The 19,646-nt window shown below is 34.6% G+C and overlaps 1 protein-coding gene across 1 annotated transcript in view; it reads right to left on the minus strand.

Moving 5' to 3' along the window:
- C4H17orf67 (chromosome 4 C17orf67 homolog) overlaps positions 1 to 17,908 on the minus strand; it is a 34,756-nt gene extending 16,848 nt beyond the window's left edge. The window contains exons 1-2 of the mRNA XM_003767965.2: positions 17,854 to 17,908; positions 16,985 to 17,085 (exon numbers count right to left, since the gene is read on the minus strand). Of these exons, the coding sequence (XP_003768013.1) occupies positions 16,985 to 17,085; positions 17,854 to 17,908 (156 nt within the window). The remainder of the gene's footprint in view (positions 1 to 16,984; positions 17,086 to 17,853) is intronic.
- Positions 17,909 to 19,646: the final 1,738 nt, after the last annotated feature.

A 19,646-nucleotide genomic window follows, 5' to 3' on the forward strand; every position in this document is an offset into this window, starting at 1 on the left:
CAGTTAGAGGGAGCATATATAGACAGTGGGCATAGGTGTTACTTGAATGTGAAGGAATGATGTCTAAAAAGATGAAATTAAGGGGTGAGAAATATAGTGGGAGAGAGGGAAATTGGCTTAAAGAGAGAATAACATACACACCCAATTGAGTATAGGAATCTACCTTAACCTACAGGAAAGTAGGAAGGGAAGGATATAAAAGGAAAAAGGAGTGATGGAAAGAAATGCAGATTGAGGGCTAGAATAGTCAGAAGCAAAACACTTTGGGAAGGGACAGGGTGAAAGGAAAGACTAGACTAATACAGTTGGCAAGAGTAATTGTAGGGAGGGTAATTTGAAACAAGTTTCTCTGCTAAAGGCCTCATTTCTCAAAGACAAAGATCTATGTCAAATTTATAAAAATAAGAGCCATTGATAGAGTTTTGAACTTATTCAACAGTTCTATAGAACAAATTGGGACTATGTCCAAAAGGCTATAAAATCATGCAAACCCTTTGATTTAGCAATACCACTACTGAATCTCTATACCAAAAGAGACTTAAAAAATAAAAAGGAAAAGGACCTATATGTACAAAATAAATAGTTATAGTAGTTCTTTTCTGGTGGCAAAAAAAAAGAAAAAAGAAAATTGAGGAGATGCCCATCAATTAGGGAATGTCTAAATAAATTGTGGTTTGTGATTATGATGGAGTACTATTATGCTATAAGAAATGATGAGCAGGATGCTTTTAGAAGAACCTAGAAAAATTTCCATGAGCTGATGCAAAACGAGATGTCCTGTGTACATAGTAACAGCAATATTGTAAGATGATCAGCTGTGAATGACATAACTATTCTCAGTATACAATGATTCAAGAGAACTCTGAGGAACTTATGATGAGGAATGTAATCCATATTCAGAGAAAGAACTGGTCATGTCTGAATACAGATTGAAGCATATTTTTTTCATTTTCTTTATTTTTTGATGGGATTGCTTTTAGTCTGTTTTCTTTCATAACATGACTGTTATGGACTTGTTTTACATGACTGTACATGTGTAACATATCAAATTGCTTGCATTTTCAATGAGGGGGAGAATGGGTAAAAATAAAATGCTAAATTAAAAAATTTAATTTCATCAATGATATTCTCCCTTTTGAGAATGATTAGCCTTCCTACACCTCTGACTTTTTTTCTATTTTTTGTGTTCATGTATTTAACTTTCACTCACTCCCTAATATTAGAATGTAAGCTTCTTGAGGGAAGAATAGTTTTCACCTTTTTTATATATTCCCATGTTTTAATATAATGTCTGGAATGAATTAATAAATGCTTTTGATTAATAAATGATTTTAATTTAAAATGCTTTCTGATTTGATCAAATGATTTTGATTATTTGAATTAATACAATTCATATTTCATCAATGAGATTCTAAAGTTTTTGTGAGTTATTATTGCCAAAAAAGAGTAACTACCAACCCATCTGCATTCTTTCTCATCGCTATAAAATCTTTATGAGAATATTTTATGCACATATTGGGAGTTTCCTGGATGAAAAGATGAGGAAGCTTTTGCAGCCATTTTCTATTGATTTTTATAGTTATACAATTTGCTGGAAGGTGTTAGATAATACAAAATTCTACTGTGTAAATTGCTCCTTGATAATTGCCCCAAATTTTTAAGCAAATTTTGAGTCACCAAAGAAAAATATACAAAGGTAGCTGGATGGCACAGTAGATAGCTATCTGGGCCTCGGATTAAGAAGTCACTTAACCATAAATTTTTTTTATATAAACTGAGGATAATTAGTAGAACCTACTCCCCAGGGTTGTTGTGAGAATAAAATGAGATAATATTTGTTAAAAAAAATTATAAATCTTAAAGTGTTAAATAAATGTTATCTATAATTACTTTATAGTTTATATTTCAACAAGTCTCTTTTGCCCATATTAAATTCTCATACTTGGAAATCAAATCAGTTTGTGACAATCAATATTTATGCCATACATCCTGCACAATTATGGCATAAATACTGATTGTCACAAACTTATTGGCAGTCTAATTTAAGTATGCAATTTCATCAATGGAGGAAACTTTTTGAGGCTTTTACCTTTTTCTTAACAAAGCAAAGCATTGAAAGGTCACTCAACTGTGTAGTAGTTATAGTACTAATAAGGATCTTCTAGAAACATGTTTTGAATTATGTCAACAAATGAGGAAAATAGAGAAAGGGAGAGAAAACAATCCCCAGTATCCACTTCTGGTAAACAAAGTCTAATCATGAAGGCAGTTGAGCAAATAAGACAGGTAGCTATTTTCCTTCATAAGGGAGGAGAATTTGATACAGAGGAAGGTCAAGATGCAATTGCAAAGGAAGCTTTGGCCACTCGAAATTAGAGAGGTTTGGCAGAGAATGAATTCTCCAGGTCTGTGGAGTCAGGACAGGAATAATGCTATCTCCAGTTGTCCTGACTATATCTGGACACTAGACCCTGATGGTTCTGGGAGGAGAAAGTGAGACTGATGACTTTGCTCAGCCTTCCTTCACTTAAATCCAAATCATTTCCATGTCACAGCATCATCTCCCTGATAGTCTCTTCAAGAAGAAGGGAAAACAACAACAAATGCTAGTTTGAATAACTTTGTTCACCAGCACCACCCAGAGGTTATAGAAGAAAAGAACCATTGAAACATTTTAACAGAATATAAACAAATATGACCATAAATCATAAATGGCCTTAGAGGCCACTGAATCTAACCCATTCATTCTACAGACAATGAAACTGAGACCCGCGGAAGTAAACATTAAGGAACCTATTTAAACTCAGGTTCTCTAACTTATTCTGCCTCCCCAATATTGTATTCTAATGCAATAAGTTCCTAACCAGAACCATCCAAAGAATACAGTAAACAAGGTTACAAGAGACCATACAGTAAAAGTACAATGGTACATTTGCTTTGTATCACTTGTCTATTTGGCAAACTCTAGTAAAATATACTTTTTAAGCAAAAACCAAAAACTGACAGTTTTGCACTCTCTGTACTCTTGGCCAGACTATTTGAACAAAACAAAAAAAAAAAGTTCAGAAATATTTCCCCCAAGTCGAGTGAACAAAAAAGAAAGCAAGAACAGGGATTCTTATATATATGCAAGTACTTTCTATCAGGGAAGTATCTATCTGTTTATCCTTAGAATCAGGGAACTGCTGTTGCACCACTCAATAAGAATAAAAGGGAAAACTATATCTTAACTAAGGCCATAGGCAAATATGTATATATGGATATCACAAGTGAAGCTAGTATTATGATAGAGAAGATAAGGTGGGCATCTTTACTTGTTAACAAGAATCAGATTTATTCTAATAGAAGAGAGGTAATTCTTAGATTTTCAAATACTATAGTAATTTCCCATCTGTAGCAATGACAGTCCTTTGCTGGAAGTTTCTCTCCAAGTCATTATTTTATGAGAGAAAATATCTGAGATTTTAATAAATAAAAGAAAAAAGATTTGGAATACTTGCTCACACATTCAAATATTTCAATAATCAAGATAACTGGAGAAAAAGCAGCCACAGAGACATATAACTGTTACCCTCCCTCTCCAAAAAATGTACTTTTTACTATTGTCCTTAAGAGGTAACCAAAAGGTAGAAGGGCCACAGCCACTTCTGAGTCCTTTCCAAGGGGAAAGTTATTTAATTAATTATCCCTATATGTTAAGGTCATCAGGTAACATCACAGTTTCCCCACTCCATCTCCAAATTAGGAAAGTACAGTACTAGATAATAGTGTTAGAACAAGAAAAGACAGGGTGATATGGAGAATAATTGATTTCAATGGTGTAGGGAACCCTGATGAGAAAATAATCTCTATCAATGAAGGTCAGTAGCTTCTCTGCAAGTTACAGTCTTGGAGAGTTAATTGGGACTCTGAGAGGTTAAGGGATTGTCCAATATCACAAAGTCAGTGTTATTATTATAATTATTGAGGAAACAGAGGCAAACAGAGTTTGTTTATCCAAGATTGTACAGTAAATATCTGAAGATGGATTTGAATTCAGGTCTTCTTGATTCCAGAGCCATTCTACTGAGCTATCAACTGCCTCTCCATTACTGTGTGAATTGGCTATAGTTTTGCCACCAATGACCAGAAACATGTCAGAAAAGGAAATGGACTGGTCATCTGACAAAGTCAATAGGTCACCATTGTATAACATTGATTTAAAACTGACTTAATGGTCAATTGATGTTAAATGTTAGGAAGACATTTAAAAGGTAGGTTTCCAAAGCATCATGGTAGGACATAAGTTGAAAAGGTAAGGTTTGTTGCAGTCTTATAATGAAATGGAATAGTCACATTAATGAGATCATAGGTCCCTTGAAGTATCAGTGTCTTTCATTAAGCATTGAACTGAATACCTAATTACAAGAACAAAACAAAATGTATATACTAGTTTATTCTTTCTACTTTGCCTGCAAACACATAAAGCAATCTTTCACCATTAAGCACAGAGAGAATCCTGAAGAAAGAAGAACTGTTCTAGACTTCAGTTTATTTTTTCTTTGCCAAATGAGTAACTCTGGGTGACTCACTTTTCTTCAATAAATTTAGAAGCAAAACTTAAAAATTAATGAAAGTCACCATGGGTGGTAACGGACCAACACGGAGAACTTAAGATCATACTGGAAAGTTCCTCAAAGATCACTTTATCCAAACCCTCCTTTCACAGCAAAGGAAGCTGAGACCTAGAGAAGTTGAGTTACAGGCCAAAGGTTGCGAGTGATAGAGCTGGGATTAAGACACACATGCTCTGGCTCTAAATCCACTTCACCACATTTGTCATCATTTGCCCTTCCTCATAGTGTCCAAACATTATGGAGATAGAGAGGGAATTGGTGAGTAAGTATATGTCTCTGGGCAAATCTTCTCTCATATATCCTCCATACTGATATTCAATATATGATTGGTTGTCCTGAGAAAGCCATTCAGACCTATTTGACCAGTGTTACCTATGTTCTAAAATCAGGGGTTCTTAACATGGGGCCCATGAATTTGGACCTCTTGACTCTAGGGCTAGCACTCTATCCACTGCACCATCTAGCTGCCCCCATGAATTTGGGTTTTTATAAAATATACACGTATATGGGCACATGTATGTATATACATAAATATCTGTATGTGTCTAATTTCACTCTAATTGGTTTTATTTGTAATCCTAATATTTTGCATTTAAAAACCATTATCCTAAGCTTATACATGAGTTTCACCAGACTATCAAAGGGCTACGTGTCATAAGAAAAATTCCTCTGCAGTCTAGACCCATATTTTCCCTTTCTCTATTAAAAATCTGCTCTCAGCTAAGATTTCTACTCTGAAAAGGGATTGTCCAACATTTTATGTTCATGTGTTTATAACCACTTGCTACTTATTCAATAATCTGCTCTCCTATATATTTGCATTTCGATAAAAGATCTTTCCTTGACCCAGAAGACAAAATTCCTCTTTTTTGGAGATAAAACTCCCTTTGAGGTGGGCTCAGTTTCTTTTTATTTTAATGTACTTTATTTTTCCAAATACATGCAAAGATAGTTTTCAATATTTACCTTTGCAAAACCTTGTATTCCAAATTTTTCTCCTTCTCTCTTAGCCCTCCCCAAGACAGCAAGCAATCCAATAGGTTAAACATGTACAGTTCTTCTAAATATATTTCCATATTCATCATGCTTTGCAAGAAAAAAAATCGAACAAAAGGAAAAAAAACACAAGAAAGAAAAAAAAGCAAACATACAATAACAACAAAAAGATGAAAATACTATTATTTTGAACCACATTCAATCAATTTCCTTAGTTCTCTCTCTGGATGTGGATGGCACTTTCCATCACAAGTCTATTGGAGTTGCTTTGAATCACCTCATTGTTGAAAAGAGACACAAGATTAACTTCCTAATATCTTTATTTAAAGCTTTGGAGATGTGGCCCTTCAGGTTTTGCATCTTAAAGACCATTTAGTATACTCAATCCCATTTTACAGATAAAGAGCCTGGCCTGAGAAAGGTGAGATAGCTTACTCAGGGTCACACAGCTACTGGAAGATCCAAGGCTGGGAAAACCTGATTCTCCTAATGCTCATTTGATGCTTATTCATTAAAAATAATAAAATAGCATTCATATGATGGTTTAAGATATGTATTTTTACATAAACTATTTTATTTGACCCTCAAAAAAACCCTATAATTTCTCATTTTACAGATTAAAAAAAAAAAAAACTGAGGCACAGAAAGTGAATTGCCCATAAAAACATAAAGAATAAATGCAGTAAGAATCAGAAGTTCTTCCTGATGCCAAATCTATCATGCAAATCTAGTATTCTGTTTAATGCTCTACATAGTCTTTGAGGCCAGGAACAATGAGAACATAAAAACACTTCAAAGAATAGTCAGTACATAGTTCCCTTTCCTAAAGGCCAGTTGAAATCATTGGTGCAGAAAAAACAAGCCCAAAGCCTGCAGGAGTTTCCATGGTATTTCATTATTTATTGAAAATGTTATGAAAATGAATCCCCCACAAGGCTGAAAAATGATCATTGTTCAAAGACGAAGAGCCAAATGTCCAATCTGCTGGAAACCACAAATTCAGCAGCGTCACCCAGACTTAATGATTGACTCAAATGTTCCTGGACTGAGAAAGAAGGGGCAGATGGAAAATCGGTTTCAACTACTATAGGTTAATTGCTGAAGAAAAAAATAATAATAAGGACCAGAGTACCACCTCAGATGTCAAATGAAACTAATTGTAACAGGCCTTTCATTATGGCATTTTAAAGGTACAGTAATCAAATGACTGACCTCACAAGGAGCTAATTAAGTCAGAAAATAATAAGGATGATAACACATTTCGTTGATACATTAAGGTTTACAAAGCATTTTCTCATTTCAACTTTATGGAGTAGGTAATATAAATATTTTAATCCCCATTTTATGAATTCAATTCAATTCAAATAATGCTTAAGGCATTAAAATACAAACAGAAAAACAAAATGGTCCTGTCTCACAAGACTTACATAATTTTGGAAGCAAAACAACATGTACACGTATAATTCCTATAAAATATGTACAAAATAAATATAATAGTGTGGGATCATAGGGGAGCAATAACAACAAAGATAATCAGATAAGGCCACTTGTAGGAAGAATGCTTGAATTCAGCTTTAAAAGGAGCTAAGGGTTCAAAGAGGGAAAACATTGAGTCATGTAGGAAAATGTCTATATAGACACAGAGAGGGAGATAGAATATCAAGTCCAGAAAACTGCAAGTAGATTAATGAGGAGACAGGGTTAGAGAGACTTAGTGACTTGTTCGGAGAAATGTAGTGAGGGTATGAGATAGATGGAAACTAAGCATCCAATTCAAGTTTACTTTCATTTAAGTACTTATAATATACAAGGCATCATGTTAAGAGCTGGAGATACAAAAAAACCAAAACAAGCCTCAAGAAGCTTACATTTTAATCTGAGTGGAGGAGATATTATGATATATAAACAGATGCATATATATATGTGTGTGTGTGTGTGTGTGTATAAATTGTTTGAGGAAAAGCAGAAGACCAGAATGCTTTCTTGTCAAATAGCAGTCAACATCCCAGCAGAAACTTTTTTTAGAGTGGTTAAATCCTTCCATTGCAATCTTCACTAGGAGGTGGGAGTTCAGGGGAGAGAACTGTTCCATCAACATTTGGAAGAAATTTTGCTCATTAAATAAACTAAAGGCAAGTTTATAGGCAGAGGAGTTATTTGATGGTCAATGAACTGTTTCCCAAAAAGGAAAAAGTGAATATGTCCCACCATCCAAAAAATACCATAGATTAATATTTTAAATGATGAAAATCTCAATAGCCTTGACTCAGGCTTTAAGATCACAAGGAACAAATGGATAATGAAGTTACTATGTCCAGCAGGCTGAGTGTGAAGGGATATTTTAGGATTATTTACAACAAAGCTACTATGATTTATATACCACCATGAAGAACATTCCTTGAGGGCACATGGACCAAATCAAAGAATATTTGCTTAGAAAAGAGGTAGTCCCAGAGCACTTGAGCACTTAAACATGTATTCACAAAGGAAATAATTTATACTTGGATGTCATCTTTCTAGAGATTTCCATTGGTCATCCTGGCAACAAAACCATTTTCCTTCTTAAATTGGGGCTTTAAGAGAAAACTTGAATTTGGTCAGTTTAGATGAGGTGATGGAAAAGACCTCTTAAAAACAACCCAAGAGTTCCAAGAATTGTTCTCTAAAAGAATTACTCTCCGTAGTAACTAACCTGTGCCACAAGGAATGGAATTTCTGGCCGAAGATATTCAGTCACCTTAGATCAGGAAAGAAGAAACTTAGAGAAAGAAAAGAGCAGAGCCATTTATTCGTTATCACATGGCAAGCCAGGTCCGGAGATAAGGCAGCTTGAGTGGCTACCTCTCTCCAGCTAAAGAGCTAAACAAGTTCTTCCTCACTCACTTGAAAATAGTTGGAGAGAAAGAGAGATTTCATTTCTTCTTTCTCGGTTCCTTCTCCCCTCTCTAGCTCCTTTGGAAAGAACGTGATAGGTTGTTTCAGTCCTGTGGAGATGTCCCTCAGACTTGCTTGGTATTCAGGGGCTAAAGATGAAATTAAATACACACACACACACACCTACACCTGATAGCACTAACAATAGAAAAGAAAGGGTTATCTGGATGCCTATATCATTGTTTGGAATGGAATAAAATAAAATGGAAATGTATTTATTAAATGGTTATTAGATGGTTATTAAATGGTTATTATTAAATTGTGCTACATGCTGGAAATACAAATATAAGCAAGTAAAACAGTCATGCTCAGAGGTCTTGTATTCTCATAGAGGAAATTAACATATAGATGATTGCTGGTGAAAGAGAAGTATTTTGGTAGTTTTTATTTGATGACCATTTTCAGAGCTACAATTAGAAAAAGGGCATTCAAGGACAGAGGCAAGGTGTAATATGGTGGGTTTAAGTTCTTATAGAGGGTCCTGGTGGCTTCCCTGGGGAAAATTCCAGATGATAACACTAGATTCCACTCGCAAAGTGATGAAAAACAAAACTAAGAATTGAGAGGTCGTCAGAGGATGTGGAGACCTTTTATATCAGGAGGAAGTCTTTGACATAATTATAGATATCTTAAATGCCAAATGAGAGAAATAGACAGTCAGTGACTACAAAGGAGTGACTGCCAGAGAGTGGGGAAGTTGAGGAAGGTTTTCCTAATTGAGATAGAACTTGAACTGGATCCTGAAGAAAGGGCAATATAAGTTGAGAAGACAATAAAAACCATTCTAGGCAGGAGTAACAGCAGGAGCAGAGGTAGAAAAGTGAAAATACGTGCTATCTAGGGGGGAAACTGTGATTAGTCTGGTTTGGTGAAAGAAAATGGCTCATGTAAAGAAATAATCAGAGCTAAGATGTTCCCAGAGTAAAGCTCACTTGCAGGAGCTTCAAGGAAGCCATTCCAAACAGTAGTTCTTAGTATGGCACCAGCCTTTCTCCCACACTTCTAGACAAGACATAAAAACTAGGAGAAACATAATTCTTGGCTGGTATTCATAAAGGCTGGCCCATTATACTGTTATTTCGGAACTGATTATCTTGGAAGAAGAAAGATTCAATTAGCTATTCTGCTTCTTTGTGGCAGGGCATCCAGGAAGCTTAGTAGTTTCCCTGTACATCCCTGTGTGTGACCTAGGAAAGCCTAGTGTGCTACGTTGGACTGTCACGTTATCAACAATCTTGGGCCCAGAGAAAACCAGGGCCCATGCTAGCCGATCTTCCTAGCAGTTTTGGACTTTCTGGACCATATCCCCATATGAGTTTCTGCTCCTTTGTCCTAAAGCTTTTTAGTTCTCTTTCATGAAATCTTGTTCTCTATTAAAATAAAAGCTTCTCAGGGGAAGAGGTTGTCTTTTTTATTGTTTTTGTATCTTCATTCCTTAGCACAGTGTCTAGAACATAGTGAACATTTGCATACTTGTTGCCTTGCTTCCTTATCTGTTAGACAATCAAGTGAGAGGGAATAGCCAATATCAGGTCCTGTTCTGTTTTTAAAAGCATCAGGGAATGAAGAGAAAATAAAGGTTTTGGATATCTGAAGTTAGGAGAGAGAAGGAAGACTGAATAACATGGAGGGGAAGAACAAAAAGTTGACATTGGAAATACAGAAGTTTAGTCAACAGACTTCATAACTTTATTGAGAGGCAGTACCACTTACTTTCAACTCAGTGAGAACAAATGAATATTTTGTGATTGTGGTCATCAGATTAAGAACTATGTGACTTGCCTAGAGTTACAAAGGTCTGAAATGCCTGAGGCTCCAGGCCTGGCACTGCTTGCACTATGGTGCCACCTTGCCACCTTCAAGGTGGGATTACAATTATTAGAAGTAGAATTGAACAATGAGGATCAAGTCCAATCCCCTCCTTTTATAAAAAAAAGAAAAGAAAAGAAAAAGAAAAAAAGAAAGAAAGAAACCAAGACCCAGAGAGAAATGATTCACTAAGGCTATAGTGAGTTAGCAGAAAGCAAGACAAAACTGAGGTTTTGACTTTAAATGGTGCAGGGTTGTTGACTCTTAAATCAGTTTTTTTCTCATTATTTCATAATTCTTCTCAGTGTGGATGAAGGAAATGTGGCAGGTGGACTCCATTCCCTAGGCTCAGTAGGAGTTCTTAACTGCCGAATACAGGATCCACAGAGTTAGAACTTCTTGGAAGTCCTTGGAGTTCCCACAAAAAGGAAAATATTTTGGTCATGGGCTGCAATGGAATGTATGCCGCTGATCTTCAAATGATTTGGGAAGAAATTTTTTTCCTTTTTTTAAATAAGGATTTCATTATAAAGGATTTTATTCTCAATGGATTTGTTCACTTAAATATTGTTGTTTAAAATAAATTTAAAATAAATCCATGAATTGAAAATAAAATAATTTTTTTAAAGTGAAAGGCATGGAACGACTTGCACAAAGTAATGAAGAGCAAAATAAACAGAACCAAAAGACCATTGTATACAGAAACAGCAATTTTTTTTTAAAAAATGACTTTGGACAACTGAGTCCTTTTGAGTATCATAAATATGCAAATTAAAAATAAAGGACATATGAAGTAAACAGAGTAAAATAAAATAACTGAATGATGCTACTGTAACAAATTGTGATCACTACATTTGTAAGTGATCCATAAAATCCCTCCTTTTTTCCTGTATGAGTAAATCACTTCCCTCTCTCTCAAATCATCGGTAAAATGAAAGGGTTAGACAGGTAATACAAGTTCTACATCTTAGTCCCTTCTAGCCCACAGGGCTTGAACATCAAAACCATGGACCCTTTTCCCAGGGGCATTTAGTGAAAGGAGAGTACCAAACAAACATTTCTCCCATAAATTTGAGGGACATTCTCTCTTAGATGCATACAGCCTTTGCAAGAAGAGTCACACACAGGAAATACACATAAAGGGACACATACATAGGAAACACACCCCTTTGATGCTGAAGGGCCACTGCCATCTTGCTACTGCTCTTACCAATCCTGCTCTCCTCCTGCCTCCAGTTAACTTCTCTGTGATGCTGTTTGGCCAAATAGATGCTGCTCAGTTGGATGCAGCAATCAGAGCTCAGCAAAGACAAACATATCCAGCTGACATTGGGCATTGGGCAGAATGCAGGAGATCAAAGGGTCTACAAGATCATGCTGATGATATCACTAGAAGAAATCAACAGCCCTGTATCATTTAAAGTCAAAGTTGTCCTAGCCACATGTTTAAAGTCCACTTATGTTTCTTATATGGAAGTGTTGTATATGTCCCAGATATATAAGAGAATTTTTTTTGCTACTTTTCTTATAATTTCTTTTCACTAAATTCCTTGGCTTTGAAATAATTATTTTCTCCATCTGAGCATCAAAAGTGAACATATAAGCTCAAGAATTAGTTTGGGGGAGGGAATTCAACATATCTTGAATTTGGGAGACATACCCTGAAAGTTGATGGGGGAAAAAGGAGTGTTACTAAATAATTATATCATCTTGCATCCTACCCATCTGTTGGGTCTTTTTATTCCCTATTGACCCAAGTCTTTTTGTTGCTCAGTTGTTTCAGTCTTATTCATCTCTTTGTGACCCCATTTAAGGTTTTCTTATCAAAGACACTGAAATGGTCTGCAATTTCCTTTTCCAGCTTGTTTTACAGATGAGGAAACTGAGGCAAACAGGGTTAAGTGACTCACCCAAGGTCACACAGCTAGTAAGTATCTAAGGTCAGATTTGAATTCAGGTCTTTCTGACTCCAAGCCCAGTGCTCTATCCACTGTGCTATCTGGCTGCCCCACACCAAATCTCTTTGTCTACTATAAACATTTCTGATAAATGGGGTAATGGTGATCATAGATTTATACAGGTAAAGAAAAAAGATCACCTAAGTTCATAAACTCATACACTTAGAAGGGATCTTAAAAATCATTTAATCCAAGTCCCTCATTTTATAGATGAGGAAACTAAGGCCAGAAAGTTGAAATGAATTATATAAGATGAAAATGGCAAAGTTTCAGGGATATGTTTTAATGATTACTTAATCAATTGTCACAAAAGTATATTTCAGTTATGCAATACCAACAAAACCTTTGGGGAAAAAAATCACAAAATACTTTGAGTTGAATCCCTTAATTTTGCAGATAAGGAACATAGAGTTCATTTGCCCAAGGTCACACTTAATTAGTAGCAGAGTTGAAGCTAATACATTAGCATAATTCTTTAAGAGGCTTTTAACCAAGACGACAGATTGCTCAGCTCCCCCACATCTACTTCAGGAAGAATTTGAAATCCACACCAAAACAAGCTGATTATGAAACACTATGAGAAACTTACAGAAATTGTTTCCACCTCAAAACTGAACAAAAAGCCACCCAGAAATTTTCAAACAAGAGAAGTAGGTGCTATCGGCAAAACCAGGACCAGCAAAGGCAAATAACCCAACAGTCTCCAAACATGGAAAATACTGGTCCACCAAAATGTGTAGCCCACATGTCTCCATGTCTGGAGGCAACAAAAGCAGTGGACTTGGAATACTAGCAGGGGTGTTCCAGAGCCAGCTCTTACCAGCTCCAGAAAGCTGATTGTCACCAAATGTTACAAATCAGGGTTTGACAATTTGACAACAGCCAGTGTTTCTGATAAAAGCCTCATTTCTAAAATATTTACAAAACTAAGTCAAATTTATAAGAATACAAGTCATTCCCCAATTAATAAATGATCAAAAGATATGAACAGATAATTTTCAGATGAAGAAAGTTAAGTTATTTATAGTTATATGAAAAGATGCTCTAAATCTCTATTGATTAGAGAAATGCAGATCAAAAAAATCTGACCTAATACTTCACACCTACTAGATTGGCTAAGAAGACAGGAAAAGACAATGATCGATGTTGAAAGAAATATGAAAAAACTGGAACATATGCATTGTTGGTGGAGTTGTGAACTGATCCAGCCATTCTGGAGAACACTTTGGAACTGTGCCCAAAGAGCTATCAAACTGTGCAACAGTGTCCAGAGTGTTGACCCAACAGTGTCACTGCTAGAGCTGTATCCCAAAGAGATCACAAAAGAGGGGAAAGGATCCAAATGTGTGAAAATGTTTGTAACAGCTCTTTTGATGGTGGTAAGGAACTAGAAAATGAGTGAATACCCATCAGTCAGGGAATAGCTGAATGAGTTATGATATCTGAATCTAATGCAATATTATTGTTCTATATGAATTGATGAGCAGGCTGATTTCAAAAAAGCCTGTAAAGACATAGGTGAACTGACACTAAGTGAACTAGAAGAGAACCAAGAAAATCTTGTACATAGCAAAATTATGGGATGATCAACTATGACAGACTTAGCTCTTTTCAGCAATACATTGATATAAGACAATTCCAATAGACTTGGAATAAAAAATGCCACCTGCATCCAGAAAGAGAAAGCTATGGAGACTGAATGTGAATCAAAACATTATTTTCACATTTTTTTTATTGTTTGCTTTTTCTTTCCCATGGTTTTTATCTTTTGTTCTGATTTTTCTTTCACAAAGTGACTAATATGGAAATATGTTTTAAATGATTGTACATGTATAACCTCTATCAGATGTCCTGCTGTCTTGGGGAGGGAACAGGAAAAAGAGAAAGGGAGATAAAAATTGGAACTCAAAATTTTACAAAATGAATGTTGAAAGCTATCTCTACATATAAAAACAAAATACTATGTTATTCAAATAAAAATTTAAAAGGGCTTTATTTATTGTTTTATTAGAAGTCTAGACTTAAGTGATTAAAGAAATGTTTATACTGCATATTAAATTTAAAGTATGTCATATGAATGCTTTTTTGGAGACCTGGTTGTTTAACATTTAATAATATAGACTTGAAGCAACCAGTGCAGCATAGCAGTGCTTAGGAAAGAACAGTGCTCAAACCAAGAATGCCCAAGTATTCAGAGACTTTGAAATCCCAAGCAGTCTGCTCTGAGAAACCATGGATGTCTCTGAAGATCCAGATGATACCCAAAATTCCACCTTATAAGAAAAGAATAATTCCATAAAAGTTGTGAGCAGAGACCCATGGGGGAAAAAATGGATTTTCCACAAAGACTACAAAGATTCCTAGAAGAAATGGAATTTAAAAAATTTTTAAAAACAAAATAACATTTCTAAAAGAAAGAATTGGAAAGAGAATAAGTAGATTAGAAAATAAAGTGATAAACCTTACCCAAATAACAGAATCCCTAAAAACTATAATAGATCAAACAGAAACCAATGACTTCATAAGGCTACAAGAAATATTAGCATTAAATCAAAAGACTGAAAAAATAGAAGAAAATATAAGAGAGCTAATACCAAAAAAAAAAAAAAAAAAAGACCTTGGAAAGCAACAGAATTTAAGAATCATTTAACCAAACCACTCACCAAAGCCAGGACACCATATTTCCAGAAATCAGAAATGAAAATTGCCCTCATACATTAGAACTGAGAACAAAGAAAAGATGGGAGAAAATTTCAAAAGGAAAAGTCTCAGGAATGTCAGCCAAAAACCAGAGCTCCCATAGTGAAGAAAAAATACTATGAGCATCCAAAAAGAAGCAATTCAAGTATCAAGAAGCCAAGTCAGGATCATGAGACCTGGAAGTATCTACTATAAATAAAAGGAAATCTTAAAATACAGCATTCTGGAAGGAAAAAAGATATTGCCTTACAACCAAGAATAACTTACCCTACAAAGTTGAGTATAATCCTGTAAGGGGATAGAGAGTGGGAAATAATGGATTTTTAATGGAGTAAAGGACTTCCAAGTATTTCTGATGAAACGACCAGAGTTGAGTAGAAACTTTGAAATGCAAACACAAGATTCAACAGAAACCTGGAAAAGTTTTTCTTTCCTCTTAGGACAGAGTGCTCAGGACCTCAGAGTTCCTGTGTATTTGGGCTTCTTTTCAGCAATGGAAGAGGCTAGACCAGTATGAGATGCTAACATTCTCACAATGGAAAAAGAAACAAGTATCTTTTCAGAACCTTGATATCTTCACAAACTGTGAGAATTAAATAAGAAAAACAAAGGCCCTGTATTGCTTTTATTCTAAAGGTTTGAGGGGAGAAAGAAAAAGAATTTAGTGTAGAAATACATCAAACTTGTCAGAAAAGCAAGCTGGGATGGAGGAAGGGAATGAGAAAAGTAGGGCATGTTAAAAGAGAGGAAAGTATCAGAAAGGCAACAGCCACAAGCAAAACAAAATCAGTCTTAAGGAGTAGATTTAAAAAAATTAAAGAACTAGAATCTAGAGAGTCATCTATCAAGTAGGGAATGACTAAACAAATTGTGTGTATGAATGTAATGGACTATTAACACACCCTAAAAAATTTTTTAAACAAGATGATTTCAGAGATATTGGATATTCTGTAATATGAACTAATGCAAAGTGACTAAGTAGAACCAAAAGAATATTTTCTACACAGACATGAACCATGTTAAAAAACAACAACTTTGAAAAACTAACTTTTGCCCCCAGAGGGACCTATGATGAAATACTACCTATCTCTTAAGAGAAATGATAGACTCAAGGTGCAAAAAGAAACATAAATTTTTGGACATGGTCATTGTGTGCATTCATTTTGCTTAACTTGACTTATTTGTTACAAGATAGTTGGGGTTGAAAGGGGTTGGAGGCCAATTGAAACATTTTCCTTTTTGAAATATACAGAAGGAAGTTTAGAAGGAAGCCAGAGAAGCAGGACAATTTTGAAAGCAATATGGAATTTATTTTATAAATAAAAAAGCAAGTATTATGAAATGGAAATTCAGTTTCCTTTTTTTGTGTGTTCTGCTGGGTAGGTAGAAATGAGAATGAGAATAAAAACAAAAAAGGAGAGAAGAAAACAGTATTTTAAGATTTGTACTACATTTTATGCATATTATCTCATTTGAAACTCATAACAATCCCATAAAATGGGATTTATAGAAATTAATACTGCAGTTTTGTTAATATGGAAACTGAGTCCCAGGGAAATTAAATGATTTATCTATTATCATGGAACTGATATCCAAAGCAGGATTTGAATCTTGGCCTTGTGATTTGAGTCCAGCATGGTGCCCACTGAGAACTGAGCCTAGTATCAATCAACAAGTCCTTGCTATAGGCCAGGCATGGCGCTAAGCACTGAGAAAACAAAAAAAGGAAACAATAGTCCCTTAGTACTTGTCCAGTGTTCTTGCCCCTCCCTCAAATTCTGTCCCTCAGTATGAAATTGATAAATAATAATAATAAATATTTAATAGATGCTTGGTTTTAAAATTGTAATATTTGGCTTAGAAATTGCCCTAATTTGATGTTTAAATTATCTTTCTTCAGTTGGAGACCTTGAATAGTTATGATTTAAAATGACCTTGTTTTCTTTAAAATTGATTTTAAAAAGCATTCACCCGCATTGGCTCATCAGGAAAACCAGGTTTGCTGGGCCGATCTTGCCTCCGACTTCTTAGTAGTTGCTTAGCTTGTTTTTCTGTCAGTATGGGGGAAGAATCTAAAGGGGATGAGGGAGTAGAGGGAAGAGATGCAGGTATTAAAGTTAACAAGAAGTTGATTGTTTAGTTCACCATGAAACAGCAAAATATTTGCAAGTGTGATTTGAGTTAACACACAAGAGTGTTCTTTCTTTGAGGGCCCCATCCCAAGATACAGTGCATTCCAGGAGGTTTGGAATGGAATTTTGAATATTTTTAAATATATTTGTGATGACAATAAAGGAGATCAGCTCACCTGAAAAAAATAATGTAAAATATTTTCCTTCTATATTGTAAGTAGTTCATTCTATTAAAAAATATCTGTTAATTTGAAAAGTTTGCATTTTTAAAAATATACAATATTTTTATGTCCTGTTTAATTTTTCTGATGGCTTCTAGATCCTTTCTTAAAAATTTAAAAATAATACTTTATGCAACAACTCTAAGCTAGTGCTCAAGACTAAAAATGTTATTTCATTTTTCTTGGGAGATGTTTCCAAGAATGAGAAAATCATGGGCAATTTAAATATTCCCACATAAAAGAAATCTGTCTAATAAAGCCACATTTATCAATTTTTTTCAAATAATTACTCACAATATTAATTTAAAAGTAAAGCAGCTTATTCTATTTCCAATGGTGTTAACAAGGGATTCTAGAAAGCTGTTATGAAAGAGTACCAAATATTGGCTTTATCTTCGCAAAGTGCTATTTTGAAACCAGAATAACAGACACTATTCCCATCTTAGAAATAAATAATGCTGTGATTTTTCATAAATTGATCTCATACCTGAAAAGATGGTCAGAGTGAACAAAAAGAGGACCAGGGCCAGTAGCATCTTCATTTTGACCTCTCTCTCCCTCTGCCCCTTCTAAAGTGAGCTTCTAACACTGAGGTGCCAGCCACCTACTTGAAGGAAGCTGCATCAAGCACAGATGTTTGTTTTTGCACTGTCCAATGGGACCCATGGCATGATTTTTAATCCATCTGGTCATGAGTTTTCCGGATGGTTTTGATTAATAGCTCAAATATTTCCTTCCTAATTCCTCTAAAATTTTATCCTGAAATATGTCTCTGATGGGTCTCTCAGTCCTAATTATCTTGGCTCTCTGATATGTATAAATGAGGCAGCATGACTAAGTACATAAAATACCAGCGCCTGGACCCTTACTCAAGAGAACTGAGTTCAAATCCTATCTCAGAAATTTACCAGCAATGCAGTCATGAAAAAGTCCCTTAAATTTTCAAATCCTTAATTTCCTCATTTGCAAAATGACATAAATATAAAATGTTTATTTTGAAAGACTTCATGACATAACAGATAGAGAGCCAAACATGGAAACCTAATTTAAGTTATGCCTAATTCACCTAATTGTTTGGTGAACTTCAGCAAATTAATTAATCTCTCAGAGCCCCAAGCAACTCTTTAAGACTATAAGTTGTACAATGAGATGATTCAAGGCAATTCCAATAGAAGTCATGGAGAGAGCCATTCACATCCAGAAAGAGAACTATGAAGAGTGAAAACATAATATTTTCTGCTTTGTTGTAATTGTTGTTTGTTTGTGTGATTCTTTTTTTCTCTTGTTTTTTTTTCTTTTGATCTGATTTTTCTTGCACATCATGCTGAATATGGAAATATGTTTAAAGGAATTGCACATATTTAATTTATATTGGATTACTTGCTATCTAGGGAGGGAGGAAAGGAAGGAGAAAATTTTGGAATAGAGATTTTCCAAAAAGGAATGTTGAAAACTATCTTTGCATGTATTTGGGGGAAAATTTAAAGCTATTTTAAAAGTTTTTAAAAGATTATAAATTTCAGAGAAATTATTGTTCTGCACAAGTGGAGGGAATTTCCTCATCCAGGAATACCCTACATCAATGAACTCACAAAGCCAGAACAATAAAAACAATATCTGTGCTACCTCCTTGGAATGGAGTTCCTCAAAGTGATGTCAAAGTGAGGTTTGTAACTCTAACCCAAAATACACTACTTTAAAGATGTGTAGTTTAGAGTTAACTAGGTATGGAAATTGATAAGAAGATCTAAGTTTGAATATAGCATCAGACACTTACCAGCTGTGAGTCCCTGGGCAAATCACTTGATGCTAATTAACAACACCAAAAGGTAGGTAGTTTTGAAAATCTAAAAAACATTAAAAATATGGATTTTTATTATTAAATCAATATTTATTTTTCCCATTATTATAATTAAATATCTAAATATTAAATTAATAATAATATGTTAAAATATAGTTAAATATATAATAAATATAATTTTTTAAAATAATACATTAAATATTAAAAATAAATAATTAAAAATTATTCATGTTTGCTGTTAACATTTTACTGAGAACTGTGTTTATGAGAAATGTTGAGTAATATTATACATAGAAGATTCAATATCTACTATCATTGCCATCACCATCAAGAATATGTTTGGGTTTTTTTTTTTAAGGCAACTGATTGCCTTTAAATGACTTATCCAGATTCATACAGTTAGTAAGTGTGGATTTAAACTCAGGATTTAAGCTCTGACTTCAGAGCTAGTGCTCTATCCACTGTACCACTTACCTTCC

Source organism: Sarcophilus harrisii, chromosome 4 (assembly GCF_902635505.1).
Source record: "Sarcophilus harrisii chromosome 4, mSarHar1.11, whole genome shotgun sequence".
Classification (NCBI taxonomy): domain Eukaryota; kingdom Metazoa; phylum Chordata; class Mammalia; order Dasyuromorphia; family Dasyuridae; genus Sarcophilus; species Sarcophilus harrisii.